This window comes from Callithrix jacchus, chromosome X (genome assembly GCF_049354715.1).
Source record: "Callithrix jacchus isolate 240 chromosome X, calJac240_pri, whole genome shotgun sequence".
Classification (NCBI taxonomy): Eukaryota; Metazoa; Chordata; class Mammalia; order Primates; family Cebidae; genus Callithrix; species Callithrix jacchus.
In genome coordinates, this window is record NC_133524.1 from 28,659,565 (window position 1) to 28,677,082 (window position 17,518).

Here is a 17,518-nt window from a genome sequence, read left to right on the forward strand (position 1 = left end):
CCTAATATTTGAGGCAACCATCCACACCAGATCAGAAGGGCCCCACAGCATCCAGGCTCCTGCTGTCAGGCCTGAGAAGCCCATGAAGGGAGTGGCCAGATATAACATTCTGAGTTCCACCTCTGGAGTTTTAGGGAAGTTAAAAAACTGGTGCCAGAGGGAGGTGTTAAATCAGCAGAGGGAGGAGTCCCAGGCCCTGCCAGGAGGTGAGATAAAGACCCTTTATGAGGTTTAAGGGTAATAGCCACACCCTTGCTGTTAGTGGTAGCAGACCTTGGGCAAAAAAAACCTCTTATATAGTACTCTCTGAATTACTCCTTTGGAAATTCAAGAAGAAGACAACATTGGATCAAGGTTATGGCCTCAGGCCAGCAGATGGAAGAGTCCCAGGCCCCAAAAGAAGTAAAGGTGAGGAAACTGAGTGAGATCAGAGGGAACCACCCACCACAAAAGAGAGGGGTTCATAACAGAGCCTGCCCCTGCTCTCAGCCCAGGGAGGCCGCAGGTAGGAGTGGCTATTGTGACATATTCTGAATTCCATTACTGCTTTCTCAAAGAAGTGAAGAGGTTTAGGTTGTCATAGGAGCTATTTCCAAGCCTTGCCCAAAGATCTTGAGTGAAGTTTGAGGGAGACTTCCACTCCGAAAGACTGGGACCCCATGGAACCATGACAGGTCCAAGACAGGGCCTGATGAAGCACCCTCTGAATTCTGGTGAGAATTCAGGGAAGGGAGGGCATTGGACCTGAGTCTCAGCCTCTTGTCAGCAGAGGAGGAGTCCCAAGCCCTAAAAAGAGGAAAAAGAATCCTGAGTTCTAAGGGAACCACCCACTCCAGATCAAAAGGGGACAGCACAGGGTCCCACCTATGCTGTCAACCCTGAGAGACTGTGGGGTAGATATGTTAAGTTGGGGTCTCTTTCACTATCTCCTTTTGGATATGAAGGCCTTGCTCTGAGGAGATAGGTCTCAGGCCATCACAGGGTAAAGTCCCAGGCCCCAGCAGAAGCCAAGGTGAAAACCCTGAGTGCAGAATGAGAACACCAAGGATCCCAGAATATAGGAGGTGCTTCAGAGCTTTTCTACTGTAGTCATCCTGGATGTCTTCAGGCGGGTGTGGTCAGATGAATTTCTCTTTCACTGTCTCCACCAGGGTAGCAGGGAAGTGAGGGGACTGAAATGAGGGGTCAGTAGAGTAAAGGGATCCCAGAATTTGCCAGAAATCAAGAAGACAGTTCTGAATGTGAACTAGGAAGAGTCCCTACCCAAGAACAAAGGGCCTCCATAAAGCCTGGACCTGCCAGGCCTTGCTGTCACCACCCAGTAAACCCCAGGCAGATCTGGCAGGTAGCAGCCTAAAACACACCCTAGTTATTTCACAGAGTACTCGGAGCAGGCAAATCAAATAGGGGCCTGTTTTTCCTTGAGTAACGCACCAATAAAATTTGCAGAGGTGGTCGTCAATAAAGCTAAAGTTGTATCTCTCTGCTGAATGGGCATACACCAGCTCATCTTCTCGCCTCCAGGTCACAGGATCACCTGCTCTTTTGGCTGCTGCACCTGAAGACAGTCATCATGCCTCGAGGTCAGAAGAGTAAACTCCGTGCCAGGGAAAAACGCCGTCAGGCCCAAGGAGGGCTGGAAGATCTGTTAAGTGCTTTGGCCATTTTAGAAAAGGAGGAAGAACATCCCCCCTCCTCTTCTGTTTGTTTGAAGGATGTTTCCCAGCATTCACTTGATGGGACATCCAACAATCCCCATGGACTTTCGGGAGGCCCATCCGCCAGTACATCTGCTATGGCTGTTTCACATACAAGACATACCGAAGGTTTCAACAACCAAATGGAAAAAAGACCAAGATGCACACAAGATCCAGCAGTCACTGATAACTTTCCCAGAGGCCTTCTAGGTGAGAAAGTAGCTATGTTGGTGCATTACTTGCTGTTCAAGTACCAAATGAAAGAGCCCATTACAAAGGCAGATCTGCTGAGAAATGTAACCCAAATGTCCAAGAGCCAATTCCCTATAATTCTGAGCAGAGCTTCTGAGCACCTGGAGCTGATCTTTGGTCTTGACCTGAAGGAAGTGGAGCCTAATAAGCACATCTATGTTCTTGTCAACAAACTGGATCCTGGCTGTGATGTAGAGTTTAGTGATGAGCCAAGCGTGCCCAAGACTGGCCTGCTGATGACTGTCCTGGGTATTATCTTCACAAAGGGTAATTGTGCCACTGAGGAGCAAGTCTGGAAAGTGCTTAATATGATGGGATTACATGACGGAATTGAGCACATCATTTTTGGGGAGCCCAGGAAGCTCCTAACCAAAGATTTGGTGAAAGAAAATTACCTGGAGTACCAGCAAGTGCCCAATAGTGATCCTCCAAGCTATCAATTCCTATGGGGCCCAAGAGCCCATGCCGAAACCAGCAAGATGAAAGTTCTTGAGTTTTTGGCCAAAATAAATAATGCAGCTCCCAGTGACTTCTCACCCTGGTATACAGAGGCTTTGCAAGATGAAGAAGAGAGAGCCAGAGCCAGAGCTGCAGCTAAGGCTCACATTACTGCCGTGGCCCATGCACGTTCCAAGGTTAAGTCCAGCAACCCCTCCCAACTGCAGTAAAGTCTGAGGCAGATTGTTTACTTTGTGTTTGAAAAGAAATCCACATTCTGAGCTGTGGGTGGTCAGGGTGGGGCTGGAGACAACACAGTGAGTAATACGTTTGTGCTCATGTTCTATGTGGTGACTTGGAATTTTTTAAGATGTTGTTCCTTTAATAGATGGTTAAAGTATCACCAGTATCTAAGTTTATGAATGACATTGCTAAATTTTTCTGTATGTGAGATTAAGAGTAAGCGATTTATTGTTTTATAAGTCCAGTTGGGAATCTCTTCATTTATTTAAGGATTGAAACACAATAGCATGGTAGTAAATTAGGCATTTTCTAATTCAATGTGAAATAGTTTAGGAGTGTAATAAATGGGATCAAGAAATAGAGAAAAGAGTGAAGGATGGCTAATTATTGCATTCCCTTTTGACTTGTGTTCTGTTATTATGTAGAATTATAATATATATGCCAGGATAGGCTTACATTATTCAAGAATATATAATTAATGACATTTTAATAAATTAGACCTTTTACACATTGGCTCATTTATTCCTCAAACATTAATTGAGCATCTGCTCTTTGGAAGGCCTTGTGCTAGGATGTCAGGACAAGGAAGATCTACCTGTGCCCATTGGGTTTTAGAATCTAGGAGTAGATATTATATAAGGAATATGGTGAGATAACCACTAAGACCTAAAGGACAAGTTAAAGAAAGTCAGAATGTAGGAGGAGGGTTATCTAGATGAGAGCATGAAATACAAATGCCTTAAGGCAAGTGGGATTGGAGGCTTGGAAAATTGAAAGTCTTTCAGTGTAAATCAAGTGTGTGTGTGTGTGTGTGTGTATGTTTCTCACTCTTGTCACCCAGGCTGGAGTACAGTGGTGGGGTCACAACTCACTTCAGCCTCAACTTCCTGGGCTCAGGTGATTCTCCTCCCTCAGCCTGCCGAGTAGCTGAGACTACAGGTGCATGCCACCATGCCTGGTTAATTTTTATATTTTTAGTAGAGATAGGGTTTTGCCATGTTGCCCAGGGTGTTCTCCAACTCCTGGACTCAAGCAACTGCCTGCCTCAGCCTTCTGAAGTGCTGGGATTACGGGTGTGAGCCACTGTGCTTGGTTGGTCAGATTAGGCTCTGAGAGTGATGAGCACTGACTATTCTCTCTGAAGACATGTCCAGGGTTGAAAGACTAAGGTCTGGAATGGACAAGAAGTTATAGCACTTGCTTGGGCTTATGGATAAACCAGAAGGAAATCTTTATCTGGGACAGGAATGAAAGGTTTCCTGTGCTCCCCTAACTCCAATGCAGTTGAACACAGACCACAAACCATGTGTTCTACGCACAGCATCTCCAGCAAGTTTCTGAGAAATAAGAGTAATACTGTTTTAACATGGGATGCTCAGAAGCCACTTTACTAACACTCTTTGCTCTGGCCTGGGAAAGACAGAGCCTGTGTTATTTTATTTTGTGTTGCTATAATAGAATGCCAGAGACTGGGTTACTTTTAAGGAAAATAATTTTTTTCACAGTAGTGGAGGCTGGAAAGTCCAAGATTGAGGTGTTTGGTGGCACCTAGGGAGGGATGCCTTGCTGGGCCATCCCACGGCAGAAAGTGAGGCAGTGAAAAAGAGAAAGCAAAAGAAAAAGGGATCAAATATACCTTTTTGAAACAAACCCACTCTTGTGATAAAGATATTAATCCATTTATAAGGGAAGAGTTCTCATGGCCTAATTACTTCTCATACCACACAATACTGTTGGATTGGGGATTAAGTGTCTACCACTTGCCTTTTTGGGAGACACATTCATATCATGGCAGAGTCCGTTCTATTAATAGGGTATTTATACTAGGTTATCTTGAGTGTAATTTGGCGAACTCAAAGCAAGGGATAAGTGTTTTGATGGGAATGAATGAGGAAGTCCTTGACACATTTTCTAGGAGCATCTAGCTGAGCTGCATCTAGCTCGGGAAGATTCTTCCAACACATAATATAAAAAATGTATATCCTCAAAAAGATTCTTACCAAGTAAGTAACTTTCTCTTGCTAAGAAGTATTTTGATTGATTTGGTTTTCCATGTCCTAGAGGGCTACATAGTCTCTTAACATCTCCAGGATGAAAAGCAAATTAAAAATTTCCAAGAGGGAAGGTTGGTAGTGTTTGCAATCTAAAATAGAATAGTAAAACTTGTTAGTTATCAAAAACCCAGTACACACTAACACTGTGTCAGCTGCCCTACACAAATATCTTACATTCTACAAGTCAGACTTCACAAGGTATACATGAGCCAAAGAACAAAATAACTGCATCAAGCCCAAAGAACTTGAGGCTCATAGAACTTTGCAGTTTTCGAGTTCACATATTAGTGACAGGGCTGAGATGAGACCTCCTGGTCTGAATTCCTCTACGGCCCACACTGTTCCACTCCTCTCAGCCTGAAGCTGATCTTGGGTCTACTAATTCATTTATCTTCTCGCTACTCCACAATGTCTCTCAGACAAAGGAAAGAAAGACCCTGTGGTCAAAACACTAAAAGCAGGCCCTAAAAAGGAAGGTGAGAATGAGAATGAGACACAATCTGTGACTGTCTGTGGGATTCACTGGCCTGGTGTACTCCCACCTTTAGCCCCAGATTCTTCTGCAGCTAAGTCTACCCTGGTCCCTTCACATGGGTTCGGTCTAGCACTTTCCTACATTATCCTGTCCTTCCCCTGATTCTTCCCCAGTGTGTCCTTCTGCCCAAACTGGAACGGACTTGCTGGCCAGCTTCACTGTGTCCTTCTCTGGAGCCTGCACTTGCTCCCAGAGGAACAGACAGCCCAGACTTGCCTACCTTTTCCTGGACATAGAAGCTTCTAACTGCCTAGAAGTCCCAACCCTCACCTTGGATTCCCATAACAGCAACAGCCTCTTCTGTGTAATTGCTCACTTCAAATAGTAAAGCTTAGATACTGCATCATCTCTAGGAGCCTCCACCACACTCAAAGTGTTTTCAAATCTGCTGGTGAGGAGAGTCTGTTTTGGCACAGAGTTGACTGATATTTTATCCTGAAGCAGAGATATAATCCTAAAGTAGAGAAGAGGTTTTAGAAAACAGGTGAGATTGGAGAGAGGTTTTAATCAGGTGACTTTTTGAATGTTGCTACTAAATCTATACACTGATGAATGAGCCTAACTAAGCGCCAAAATTCAAAGCTTCCCTCCTAGATGTTAAATGAGGAAAGACGAAGGAAATCACCATGAAGCAACCATCTGAAGAGGGTGAATTCTTATAAATTCTGTAGTCTTTCCAGAAAGTTGTAGTAGTTCTCTATGGTAGCTGTACAAAATTACCACAAACTTAGTGGTTTACAACAGCACACATTTATTATCTTTGTAGGGTTTATTGTCTACATTTCTGTATGTGTGAAGTATGGAGCTGTTCTGCTAGAGTCTGTACTCAGAGTTGCACAAGGCTCAAATCAAGCTTTCAAGTTCAGTTACATAACCTTTAATGCTCTGCAAAGTGCCTGTGGTCATATAACAAAGCGTATTCATTTTTCAGGGATAAGGGTATAAGCATCTTTGTGAAGCAATTATTCAGCCTATTATTGATGTAGAAAATGTGTCTTTGGCAGACATATCAGCTTTGATAAGAAAAAAATAAATTCACCATAATTCTCCTGACTTTTGTTTTTATTTGCCCCAAGGGAAAGTCCTACTTTTCAATGTGTGTAAAGACACAGTGTACAAGTGTTTAGGTGTGTTAATCAGGTGGTAGCAGAGACTCCCAAGTTATGATTTAGACCACGCACTAAAAGGAAGAATACCATCCTCCATATTTTCAGAGTATTGCAAAGGTCAGTAGAGAAAGGTACTATTTAGTGATGAGAGACAAAGGATCATTCTTGCTGAGATTTTCATGGCTCTTTAGAAAATTTGTGTAATCCTACATTTGAAAACAACTGTCACACAGTACCCACTAGAAAAATTTTTCAAATTGCAAGGCAATTTTGGCCTTCTCAGAAACTTCTCCAAGAATAGAAATTGTTGTCAAAACAAAGTTTTATATTTGCTTTTTATTGAGCACCTAATAGGTAATAGATTTTGGGAGAGGCTGCAAGTTTCCATCCACTTGCTTTGCTGCCCTTCCCGGGCATGTGGGGAGACTATATCCCACAGTCCATTTGTTGTTAGAAAGGGCCACTGAAATATAAACAGAAGCTATGCTTGTCATTTTCAGGCCAAGGCATTTGAGAATCAGTATGTTAGTTCTATGCTTTCTGGTCTATTCAGCAGCAAATATGGAGCTGTCATGATGAGATGTGGCACCACATGATAGAAGTAGCCTGGATCCCTGGGTCCCCTGACAGCAAAGACCCCCGTTAACTCACATCAAATTTTATATGCGTGAAAAATAAACTTTTGTTGTGCTAAGACTTTAGGATTTCAGGCTTCTTCCATTACTTCCACTAGCAGTGACTATCTGAATATTGCACAGCTATCATTTCTGTCATTAGTTTTACTTAAATATATTAATTACTCAAATATTCTTGAGGCTTAAGAAAATTCTAACACTATGGATAAATCGCAATTCTATTCCAGTGTTCGGTTTCTCCAAAATGTATTCCCTACCAGAAGTAACCACCATTAAAAACCTTGTATTTTTATTTTTATATATATTCTAGGCATTTTTCTTATGTATATGTGGTAGAAAAAATATTGTGAGCTTTTAACGTATATGTATACTAATGTACCTTTTGTTGTACCTGTTGCGTTTGTCACTAAATAAAATGGATGCAGGAACTTTCCACAAGAGCACATATACATTCCCCTCACTGTTTACTACCAAGAATTTCAAAGGACGTATGTGTCATAATTAATTTAATAGTTCTTCTACTAATGGATGCATAAGATGTTTTCCATTTATTGCTATCACTAATCAGATTGAAATAAACATTACTGAACATGAATTCTTGGGCAAATGTAGATGTTTTATTACAGGAAAGATGTAGAAAAGTACAAAATCAGTTACAGTGGAAAGAATGTGATGATTGTCAATTTTTTGAATATTACTAAACTTTCATTCCAAAAATGTTCATGGGTGTTTTATTTGATCAATTTTAAATTTGCAGAAAATGTTTAGTCAAGTTGTATTGTTTCACTGCTATTTCAATTTTAATTTCCATTTTCTAAGTAGGTTGAACAGAAAAGAAACTTAATCCCTCATCCATACAAAGTGAGACATCTGTAGTGATGTCTTGAGTACTAAGATTTCTCTGGGCATGTACTTTATAATTCTGATATGTCAAGAAAACATTTCTCTTCACTTTAAGAAGAAAGAACTTGGTCAGAATGACCAGGGTCCAGAAAAGGTGCCATGAGAGAAAAACCTCAGTTACTGAAGAGCATCAAGAAAACTGGAGACTGCACCAATTTCCAGAACCCATAAGAGAGATCACAAGCTAAACCAAGTCCAGAGAATTCAGGGTAGAGAGTGGTCAGGGATCTGTTTCCAGAGTTCAGCATTGGATAGCAATGGGACCAGAAGGAGTGAAGGTGAGGAAACTGGTGATGTCTTGAACAACTTTTATGAATAGGCTTGGCAATCTCTGAATCATTACCAGCATGAAATTGTAGGGTGGTCTGAGTAGGCAGATCTATTGGATGAAAGGCCCAGAGGCATGCTCTGTTAGACTTTCCCCTTCCCACTTCACAGGCAGGGTACAGCTCACTCCGCTGCATCACCCAGTGATGATTTTAATTGATTCTGGGAGAGCTACATCTCTTCACTGCTCTGGTGGTTCAGTGCACCCTTCCAAGTGTAGCAGGGTTGAGAGCTGTCTTGATGCCTGATAAGAAAGATTCTATCCTATAATGGAAGATTGTAATGAAAGATTCATTCCTGTAATGGAAGATTCAATCTTTCTTATCAGGCAACAAGACAGCTCTCAAACCTGCTACAAGTGGGTGGGAAGCTGTACAAGTAGGTGGGATTGGTGATTAGACAGTTAAAACCGGGCAAATAGTACCAATGAGTAGTGGCACAAAGTGTGTCACTGTAAGGAAGAAGAAACCGAAGGGGGAGTTCTCTAAGACTAACTACCTCACTGACTGTAAGTAAAGGGTTTAATATGGACATGTCTTGAAAAAGGATCCACATGTTATCCCTAGCTCAGATTGCCTCTCACTTTTCCTGCCTTCTTGTTACAACAGAAGGAATATGTCCTTTGTCTGTGTTTGGTGCCCTTTTCCCACCAGATACCAAGTGGTGTAGGGGCTGGTCTGTTATGCAAACATTTTCAGGGTGGATGGAGAAGCAGTGTAAATGGTGTTAAATGGACTGGGGATGACAAGTTTATGGTGAGACACAAAGATATTTCTTTATTCTGGTAATTACCCAAGCAGGCATGAATTGAAAACAGCAACAACAAAAAGTTTCTGTACTAGCCACTCTCAAAATGTCATCACCTGGGCTGGATATAGTGGCTCATGTCTGTAATCCCAGCACCTTTGGAGGCCGAGGCAGGTGGATCACGTGAGGTCAGGAGTTTGAGACTGGCCTGGCCAACATGGTGAAACCCCATCTCTATAAAAATACAAAAATTAGCTGGACATGGTGGTGCAATCTTGTAATCCCAGCTACTGGGGAGGCTGAGGTGGGACAATTGCTTGAACCCTGGAGGGGGAGGTTGTAGTGAGCCAAGGTCAAGCCACTGCACCCCACCCTGGGTGACAGAGCAAGACTCTGTCTCAAAACAAGAAAAGAAAAGAAAAAAGAAAAGAGTCCCTGATCAGTAGTAAATGTAATAAAATCTAAAACTGTGACACGAAAACTGTGGACCACTGTGTCAGACTCAGGCCAGCAGAAGGAGAAATCCCAGCACTAACATAAGTAAAGGCGAGGACTCTGTAGTTTCTGAGGAAACTGCCCAGTGAAAACAGACTGGCGGCACAGTGGCTGGCGTCTGCTGTCAGTTCTGGGAGGCTCTGGCATAGCTGTGAGGCTCAGGAACCTCTTCACTTCGCCTTCGGGAAACGAGGGTGATATGAGTAGGATACTGGTTTAAGGCTGGTTAACTCCGGTAACTAGAAAGCTACCCGGCCAAGAGTCACTAACAAGCCCCTATGTGAGTTCTAAGGGAATGGTGCAACCCAGAACACTATCAACGCCACAGCACTTCGCCCCAGTCCCAGCCCCAGAAACCTCCATTTTTTCACGGAAGTGTTTGCAACCCGATATCCGTTCGTTCGGTCGCAGGACGTGAAAGCATCTGAGAGTGCCGGTGTCCAGTCACCTGAAGGAAGAGTTCCAGATCCTGCCTGGAATTAAGTAAGGACCCTGAGTTAGGCGTGGGAGACCACCCACTCCAGACTAAAGGGGCTCGGAGAGAATTCCGCCCCTACGTTCATCTCTAATAGAAGCCAGACAGGAATCTTCTGATGTAGCGACCCCAGGGACTTTTAAATAGTCCCTGAGGAGACTGAGCCAGTGACGGTTTTGGACTGAGGAGACAGCAGGGGAAGGTATTGGACTGAGGACACAGCGGGGGAGGGTATTGGACTCAGGAGACAGTAGGGGAGGGTTTTGGACTCAGGAGACAGCGCGGGGGGGGGGGGTTGGACTCAGGAGACAGCGGGTAATTCTATTAAACTAGAGTATGGGCTTCAGACCAGCAGAGGGAGAGTTCCAAGGCCCTAATAGGAGTAAAAGCAAAGACCCTGAAAGAATAGGAGTAAAGGGAGCCCCTCTCCCCCACCCCGTTTTTAGAACAGAGGGGCCTCGCAAAGTCTCGCCCTTGCCATCAGCGTTAGGAGACCGCCAAATGTGGGCAGAAGGACCTGAGGCACATGGACTCTCACCTCTGGTGTTGGAGGGAAGTGTTGGGGCAAGGGCGGGTAGCATCATTTACATTAGTCAAGGGAGGAGCTTTGAGCCCTGCCTGGAATTAAGGTAAAGACCAAGGGTTAGGTGTGAGGGGACCCCCCCACCCCAGACTAGAGGGGCTCTCAGAGAGTTCTGCTGCTGCTTTCAGCTCTGTTAGAACAAAGACAGTAATAGTGGGATGTAGCAACCTGTGAGTACCTTCTAAATGCCCCCCCACCCCCAGGAGAATGAGTGGGTGAGAGTATTGGACCAGGGTATTGGCTTCAGAGTAGCAGAGGGAGAGTTCCCAGGCTCTAATAGGAGTGAAGGTGAAGACCCTTAGTGAGGTCTGAGCAGACCCCCGAACCCCCAAGCACAGAGGGGCCTTACAGAGCCCTCACCATAGTCTCAGCCCTGAGAAGCTAAGGTGAATGAAGGTGGATTGATGCAAAGAACCCTGACTTCTGCCTCTAGTGTCTCAGGGAAGTTAATGCCTTGGAATGGGTGCAGAGTGATATCAAGTCAGTAGCAGGTTGATTCCCAGACTGTGCTAGGGGTTAAAGTGAGAATATTGAGTGAGGTCTCAGGAACCACCAACCCCTAACAAAGGGAGCTTCATAAAGCCCCACCTCTGCTGTCAGCCCAGGGAGGCTTTGGGCAAGGCATACCCACATTGTCCTTGCTGGGGGCTCTGTCGGGGGGTGGTCAGGGAGATGAGGTCTTTAGTCTGAGAAGGGCAGCTTTGTGGCACTAGAGGGAGGAGGCCAATAGTTTTCTGGCAGTTTGTGGTGTGGACACTGAGTAAGGGCTGAGAGGATTGAGAGGATTACCCACCCCGGAGCAGTAGGTGGTCAGAGATCCCTACCCAGACCTTGAAACCTGAGTGAACCTGGAGCAGATATATTAGGCTGTAATCTGCCAAATATTCTCCTTAGGGTTTTCAAAGATGTGAAGGCTTTGCCCAGAGGAGATCGTTCTAAGGTCAGCAGAGGGAGGAATTCCAGGCCTTAGGAAAAGTAAAGGTGAGATCACTAAGTGAGAACTGAGAACACTGATTACCCCAGGATAGAGAGTCCCAGAGAGCTTGGCCTATGCTTTCACTCTCTCTGTGTCTCCAGGCAGATGTGGTCAGATGAGGTTTCCCTGAATTCACCTTCTGGGATCACAGAGAGATGAGGGCTTTGAAGTGAGGGGTCAGCATCAAAGTAGTAGATCAGAGGGATCCCGAGTCATTACAGAAGTGAGGTGATAATCCTTAATGTAAACTGAAAGACCTCCTGCCCCAGAACAGAGTCACTTCTCTAAATCCCAGTAAGTCCTAGGCATATCTGGCAAGTAGTGACAACTTAAGTCATACCTTAGTTAATTCTACAGGGTTCTTAGGGAACAGGCAGATCAGGGAATAGGGCCATTGTGGGATTCCTAGAGCAGTGACTTCAAGGAAAACTGCCAAGGTGGCCTTCAATAAAGTTACGGAGGTGTCTCCCAGTTGAAGTGACCCAACCATCCTATCCTCTTTCCTCTAGGTCACAGAGGTCACCTGTCTTACTGTCTACTGCCGTGTCTAAAGCCATCATGCCTCGGGGTCAAAAGAGTAAGCTTCGTGCCCGTGAGAAACGCCATCAGGCTCAAGAAGAGCTAGAGTCTCTGATGGGTGCTCAAGCCACTACAAGAATGGGAAGAGAATTTCGCTTGTCTTCCTCTGCTCATTTCAGTAGTACCACCCAGAGCTCAACTGCTGCCGAGACAACCAGCAATACTCACTGGCCTCAGAGAGCCACATGCACCACCACTACTGCTGCAGCTGTTTCAAATGTAAGAGCTAATGAAAGCACCAACAACCAGATGGAAGAAAGGCCAAGATCCTCACAGGCCCCGGCTGCCACTGAGCACATGACCAGAAGCCCTCTAGATGAGACGGTGTTCATGTTGGTGCATTACCTTCTCTACAAGTATCAAAAGAAAGAGATCATTATAAAGGCAGATATGCTGAGAGATGTAGTCCACATTCCCAGGAGATACTTCAGAGAGATCATGAAGAAAGTTTCAGATCACCTGGAGATGGTCTTTGGACTTGACCTGAAGGAAGTAGATCCAGATAGGCGCATCTATTTCCTCATCAACAAACTGGTACCAACATGGGATACAAAACTGAGTGATGACAGACATGTGCCCAGGTCTGGCCTGCTGCTGACTATCCTGAGTGTGATCCTCTCAAAGGGTAATTGTGCCACTGAGGAGCAAATCTGGCAAGTGTTGAATGTGATGGGGTTATATGAGGGGAGGAGGCACTTCATTTTTGGGGAGCCCAAGAAGATCCTCACCCAAGATTTTGTGAGAGAAAATTACCTGCAGTACCAGCAGGTGCCCAACAGTGATCCTCCATGCTATCAGTTTCTATGGGGTCCACGAGCTCATGCAGAAACCACTAAGATGAATGTCTTGGATTTTTTAGCCAAGATCTATGATAGTGTCCCCAGTGCCTTCCCAGCCTGGTATGAAGAAGCTTTGAGAGATGAGGAAGAAAGAGCTCAAGCCAAAGCTGCAGCAAGGGCTCGCATTAGGGCCATGGCCAATGCACATTCCAAGGCCATGTGTAGCAGATCCTCCCACCCCCAGTAGAATTCAAGGCATTCTTTGCCTTGTGGCTGAAAGGAAAAGTCTACATTCCAGTCTGTGGAAGGTTAGGGTGGGGTTGGAGGCAACACAGCGTATAACATGTTTGTTTTCTTGTTCTATAATACGTTTCTGGATAGTTTTTCAAAATATCGTTTGTTTATCAGAAGTTTGAGTAACTTTAGAAGATAAGTTTCTGAATTACATTACTTAAACATTGCTGTGAATGTAAGAGTAAGAGTTTTATTATTTTGGGGAACAAATTAGGAACATTCCATTTTAGTTATTTGAAACAAGATCATATGGCAGTAGATTTAGTATTTTCTTGGAAATTCTAGAGAATGCAGCATTGTAAGAGTTGGGATCAAAAGTGGAGAAAAAATGAAAGATTGTAAATGGCTGATTTCACTTATCACTTTTAGTCTTTTTTTGTAAAATCAATGTATATATACATACCTGGATATGTTTTGTTTATTCAAGAGTGTAGGAGAAATAAAATTATAATAAATTAGACCTCCATCTCAGGGTTTTTTTTCCCCCAAACAATAATTGAGCATCTACTCTGGATAGCTTGTATTAGTACTTGCAATGCTAAGACAAACAAGAATCATCCCTACCCATAGACATGAAAAGCCTTGGAGTAGCTAACATGAAAAGAATATGGTGCATGGCTTAGTTCAGATTGCTATCACAGATTATTAAATTGGGTGGCTTAAAGATCAAACATTTATTACTCATAGTTCTGGAAGTTGGAAGTCTGAGATTGAGTTTTCAGGTGAGGTTCTCAGTGGAGGCTCTCTCAATGCTTAACAATCTCCTCCTTGTATCCTCACATGGTAGAGAAAGCTCTGGTCTCTTTTTCCCCTTGCAAGAGCACTAATTCTATTGATGAAGGCTTCACCCTCATAACCTAATTACCCCCCAAGGCCCCACCTCCAAATGTCATCACATTGGGGATTTAGGGTTCAACATGAATTTTGGGGGGACACAATCATTCCATCCATAGCAGTGAGACAATCCTAACCAAAAGGACAAATCAAGAGAAGGTGTGAGGACTTTGGGGTTTCAGAAGAGCAGCAAAATGTAAATGCCCTGTGGCAAAGGGTTGGGGTTGGGAAACTGCAAGTCCTTCAATGTGACATAATTTTAGATTAAGCTGAGTTGTGGGTCAGATAAGCTTCTGGGAGAGGTGGGCAGAGGCCAACACCTCAGAAGGTGTGTCTCAGACTTGAGAAGGCTGGAATGGAAAATTGCTTTAGGTCACGAATAAACCATAGAGAAATCTCCACCTAGTGCACAAATGGAAGACGTTCTGTACTCTTATCTCAGTGTGGGTGAACACAATGCACAAAAAGATGATTTAACAAACTGCACAAAAATGTGATTTAACACCTATCACCACAGGGAGTGTCTGACAAATAATGGTGATACATAAGATGGAATGCTCAGAAGCCAGGGTGCTGGCAATCTTTGCAGTGATTTGGGAGAGGCACAGCCCATCCATTAAATGGGCATTTCAACTAGGCGATCTTGTATATAATTCGACAAACTATAGACTAAAACTAGATGTTTATGGGGTGAAATAAATGCAAATACGTGTGGTTTGGAGCAAAGGGCAGATGGAAGGGAGGGACTGAGGTAGACATTGACACAATTTCTAGGAGCTCTGAGTTGCATCAAACTGGATAAGACTCCCCCACATCAACAATAAATAACATACCCTCAAAAAAGTTGTGCATGTAACTTAGTTTAACCTGCTAAGCAATATTTTGACTGATTTGTTGTGTGCTAGCGGGCTGAAAATTATCTGACATTTCCTGGGTAAAACAAAACAAATGAAAAGACGGGAAAGTGGTAGGATTTGGGGTCAACATACTGTAATAAACATATAGTAATAACTGTAATTTATTAAAACCCAATACAAGGTAGTGTGCCAGGTGCCTTGCATAAATTAGATACATTCCAACATTTCTACTTTACAAGGAATACATGAGCCAGGGATCAAGAGGACTGTTTATCAAACCAACTTCACAGATGAAGAATTTGAGGCTCGTAGAAATCTGCAGTTTTCCTGAGTTTCCCTAGATTATAAGTGATAATAGATAATACTGGGACTAGACTACTAGTCTGAATTCCTCTAGAGTCCACATTGCTCCCACTCCTCCTTGACTAAGCTGCCTTGTGGCTCTTAATTAGTTTCTCTTCTCATTACTGCACCATGTCTCCAGGAAATGAAAAGAAGGAACCTGGGGCCAATGTACTAAATCCAGATGGAACCTCATTTCATAGGGTCCATCATCCCTAGCTCCAAGGTTACTTAGGAGCTGATTTTGCCCAGGTGCTGGCACTTGGGACCAGATCCAGCACTCCCCAAATTATACTGCTCTTTCCTTGAGTCATCCCCTGTGAGTTCTTGTGCCCAAATCTGGATCCTGATCTGCTGTCCAGCTCTTCCCTGCTTCCTTCCAGGAAGGCTGCACCCTGCTCCCTTCCATGAAGGCTGCACCCTGCTCCCTATGGAAAAGGAAGCCCAGAATAACTTTCGTTCCTTTCTCCTGAAGTTGAGCATTCCAACTCCCTGCAGATGTCCTCTGTTTGCCACATCACTCATCTTGCAACTTCTCTGATAACAACAGCCCCTTCCATGTAATTGTTTATTTAGGCAGTGAACTTTATGTACCTTCTTATCTGTTCTGGGTGTTTCCACTGCAATAAAATATTTTTCCAAGTCTGCTGTGAGTTGAGTCAAATTTAAAATAGAATCTACTACTTCTTGGCATGTAACTCTGAAGCTAAAGATGTTAGACAGAAAATCAGATGAGAAAGAAAGGAGAATTTAATCTGGTGATCTATTTGAGACTAGTCATTGATGAATGAGCTTAACTAAGTGGCCAAAAACCAAAACCTCCCATATAAGTGGTAAATGAGGTAGGATCAAGGAAGTCATGTGTTGCAACCATCTACAAAGATTGGACTCTAACCATCACTGTAGTCCTTCCAGGAAATTGTGGTAGATTTCTACTGATGCAGCAACAAATTACTGCAAATTAACATTTTACAACAACACGCATTTATTATGTCACATCTCTGAGTGAGAAATCCAGGTTGGCTCTGCTGATCTCTCTCCTCTGGATTTCACAAGGTCCATACCAAACTCTCAGAGCCTGTACAAGGTTCTTAATGCAAGGTTCTGGGATGAATTCCCTTTATAACTCATTCAGGTTTTTGGCAGATTTCAATTCTTTGCACTTGTAAGACAAGGGCCCTATTTTCTGATTGCATTCGTCTGTGGCAACCATAATTTCTTGAGACCTTTCTCTAGTCTTTGCATTTATCTTGTGTCAGCAACTGCAGGTTGAATCCTTATTATACTTGCCATCTTTCTAACTTCCTCCTCTGCTGTATCTCTTGTATCTCTTTTCTACTTTTTTTTTTTGAGATGGAATTTCACTCTTGTTGCCCAGGCTGGACTGCAATGGCACAATCTTGGCTCACTGCAACATCTACCTCCAGGGTTCAAGCAATTCTCCTGCCTCAGCCTCCTGAATAGCTGGGACTACAGGTGCGTGCCACCATGCCCATCTCTTTTCTACTTCTATCTGGAGAAAATCCTCTACATGTAGGAGCCCATGTCATTAGATTGAGCCACTTTGACGACTCAATACAATCTATCCAATTTAATAGTGGTTTTCCAAAGGAATATAAATCATTCTATTATAAACACACATGTACATGTCTGTTCATTGCAGCACTATTCACAATAATAAAGATATGGAATCAACCTGATTGCCCATCAGTGATAGACTGGATAAAGAAAATGTGGTACATATACACCATGGAATACTATGCAGCCATGAAAAAGAATGAGACAATGTCCTTTGCAGGGGCATGGGTGGAGTTGGAGGTCATTATCCTTAGCAAAGTAACACAGAAACAAAACCAAATGCTGCATGTTCTCACTTACAAGTGGGAGATAAGTGATCAGAAAACATGGACACATAGAGAAGAACAATATGCACTGGGGCCTTTTGGAGCGTGGAGGGTGGAAAGAGGGAGAGGATCAGGAAAAATAATTAGTGGGTACTAGGCTTAATACCTGGATAATGAAATAATCAGTACAACAAACCCCCATGACAGAAGTTTACCTATGTAACAAAGCTGCACTTGCATCCCTGAGCTTAAAATAAAAGTTTACAGTAAAATAAAATTAAATTAAAACGTGGTTTCACAATCTTAATAGATCTGCAAAATGCCTTTGGCCATGTACCATCACATACATATGTTTTTCAGGGATAAGTGCATGGATATACTCTTGTAGCAATTATTCAATCTACCAACATTGTAGAAAATGTTTCCCTAGCCTTCTAACCTTTATGAGAAATGTAAAAATAATCTCCATGTTTCAGCTAACTCTTGTCTATATCTGCCCCCAAGGGAAAATCCTGGGTTT

General features: G+C 43.4%; 2 protein-coding genes across 2 annotated transcripts in view; both read left to right on the forward strand.

Moving 5' to 3' along the window:
- The window catches only part of LOC100395676 (melanoma-associated antigen B10-like), a 232,402-nt gene extending 224,844 nt beyond the window's left edge, over positions 1-7,558 (forward strand). The window contains exon 3 of the mRNA XM_035288299.3: positions 1,525-7,558. Coding sequence (XP_035144190.1) covers positions 1,574-2,617 — 1,044 coding nt within the window. The 5' untranslated portion in view covers positions 1,525-1,573 and the 3' untranslated portion in view covers positions 2,618-7,558. The remainder of the gene's footprint in view (positions 1-1,524) is intronic.
- Positions 7,559-9,841: 2,283 nt separating this feature from the next.
- Positions 9,842-13,198, forward strand: LOC118150457 (melanoma-associated antigen B10-like). The gene is made up of 2 exons (XM_035288300.2): positions 9,842-9,918; positions 11,979-13,198. The coding sequence occupies exon 2, from the start codon at positions 12,028-12,030 to the stop codon at positions 13,072-13,074; it is 1,047 nt and encodes a 348-aa protein (XP_035144191.1). The 5' UTR covers positions 9,842-9,918; positions 11,979-12,027; the 3' UTR covers positions 13,075-13,198.
- The last annotated feature ends 4,320 nt before the right edge of the window (positions 13,199-17,518 follow it).

Bases quoted from the DNA above. Each gene is read 5' to 3' on its own strand.
- LOC118150457 (XM_035288300.2), top strand. From the start codon at position 12,028: ATGCCTCGGGGTCAAAAGAGTAAGCTTCGTGCCCGTGAGAAACGCCAT.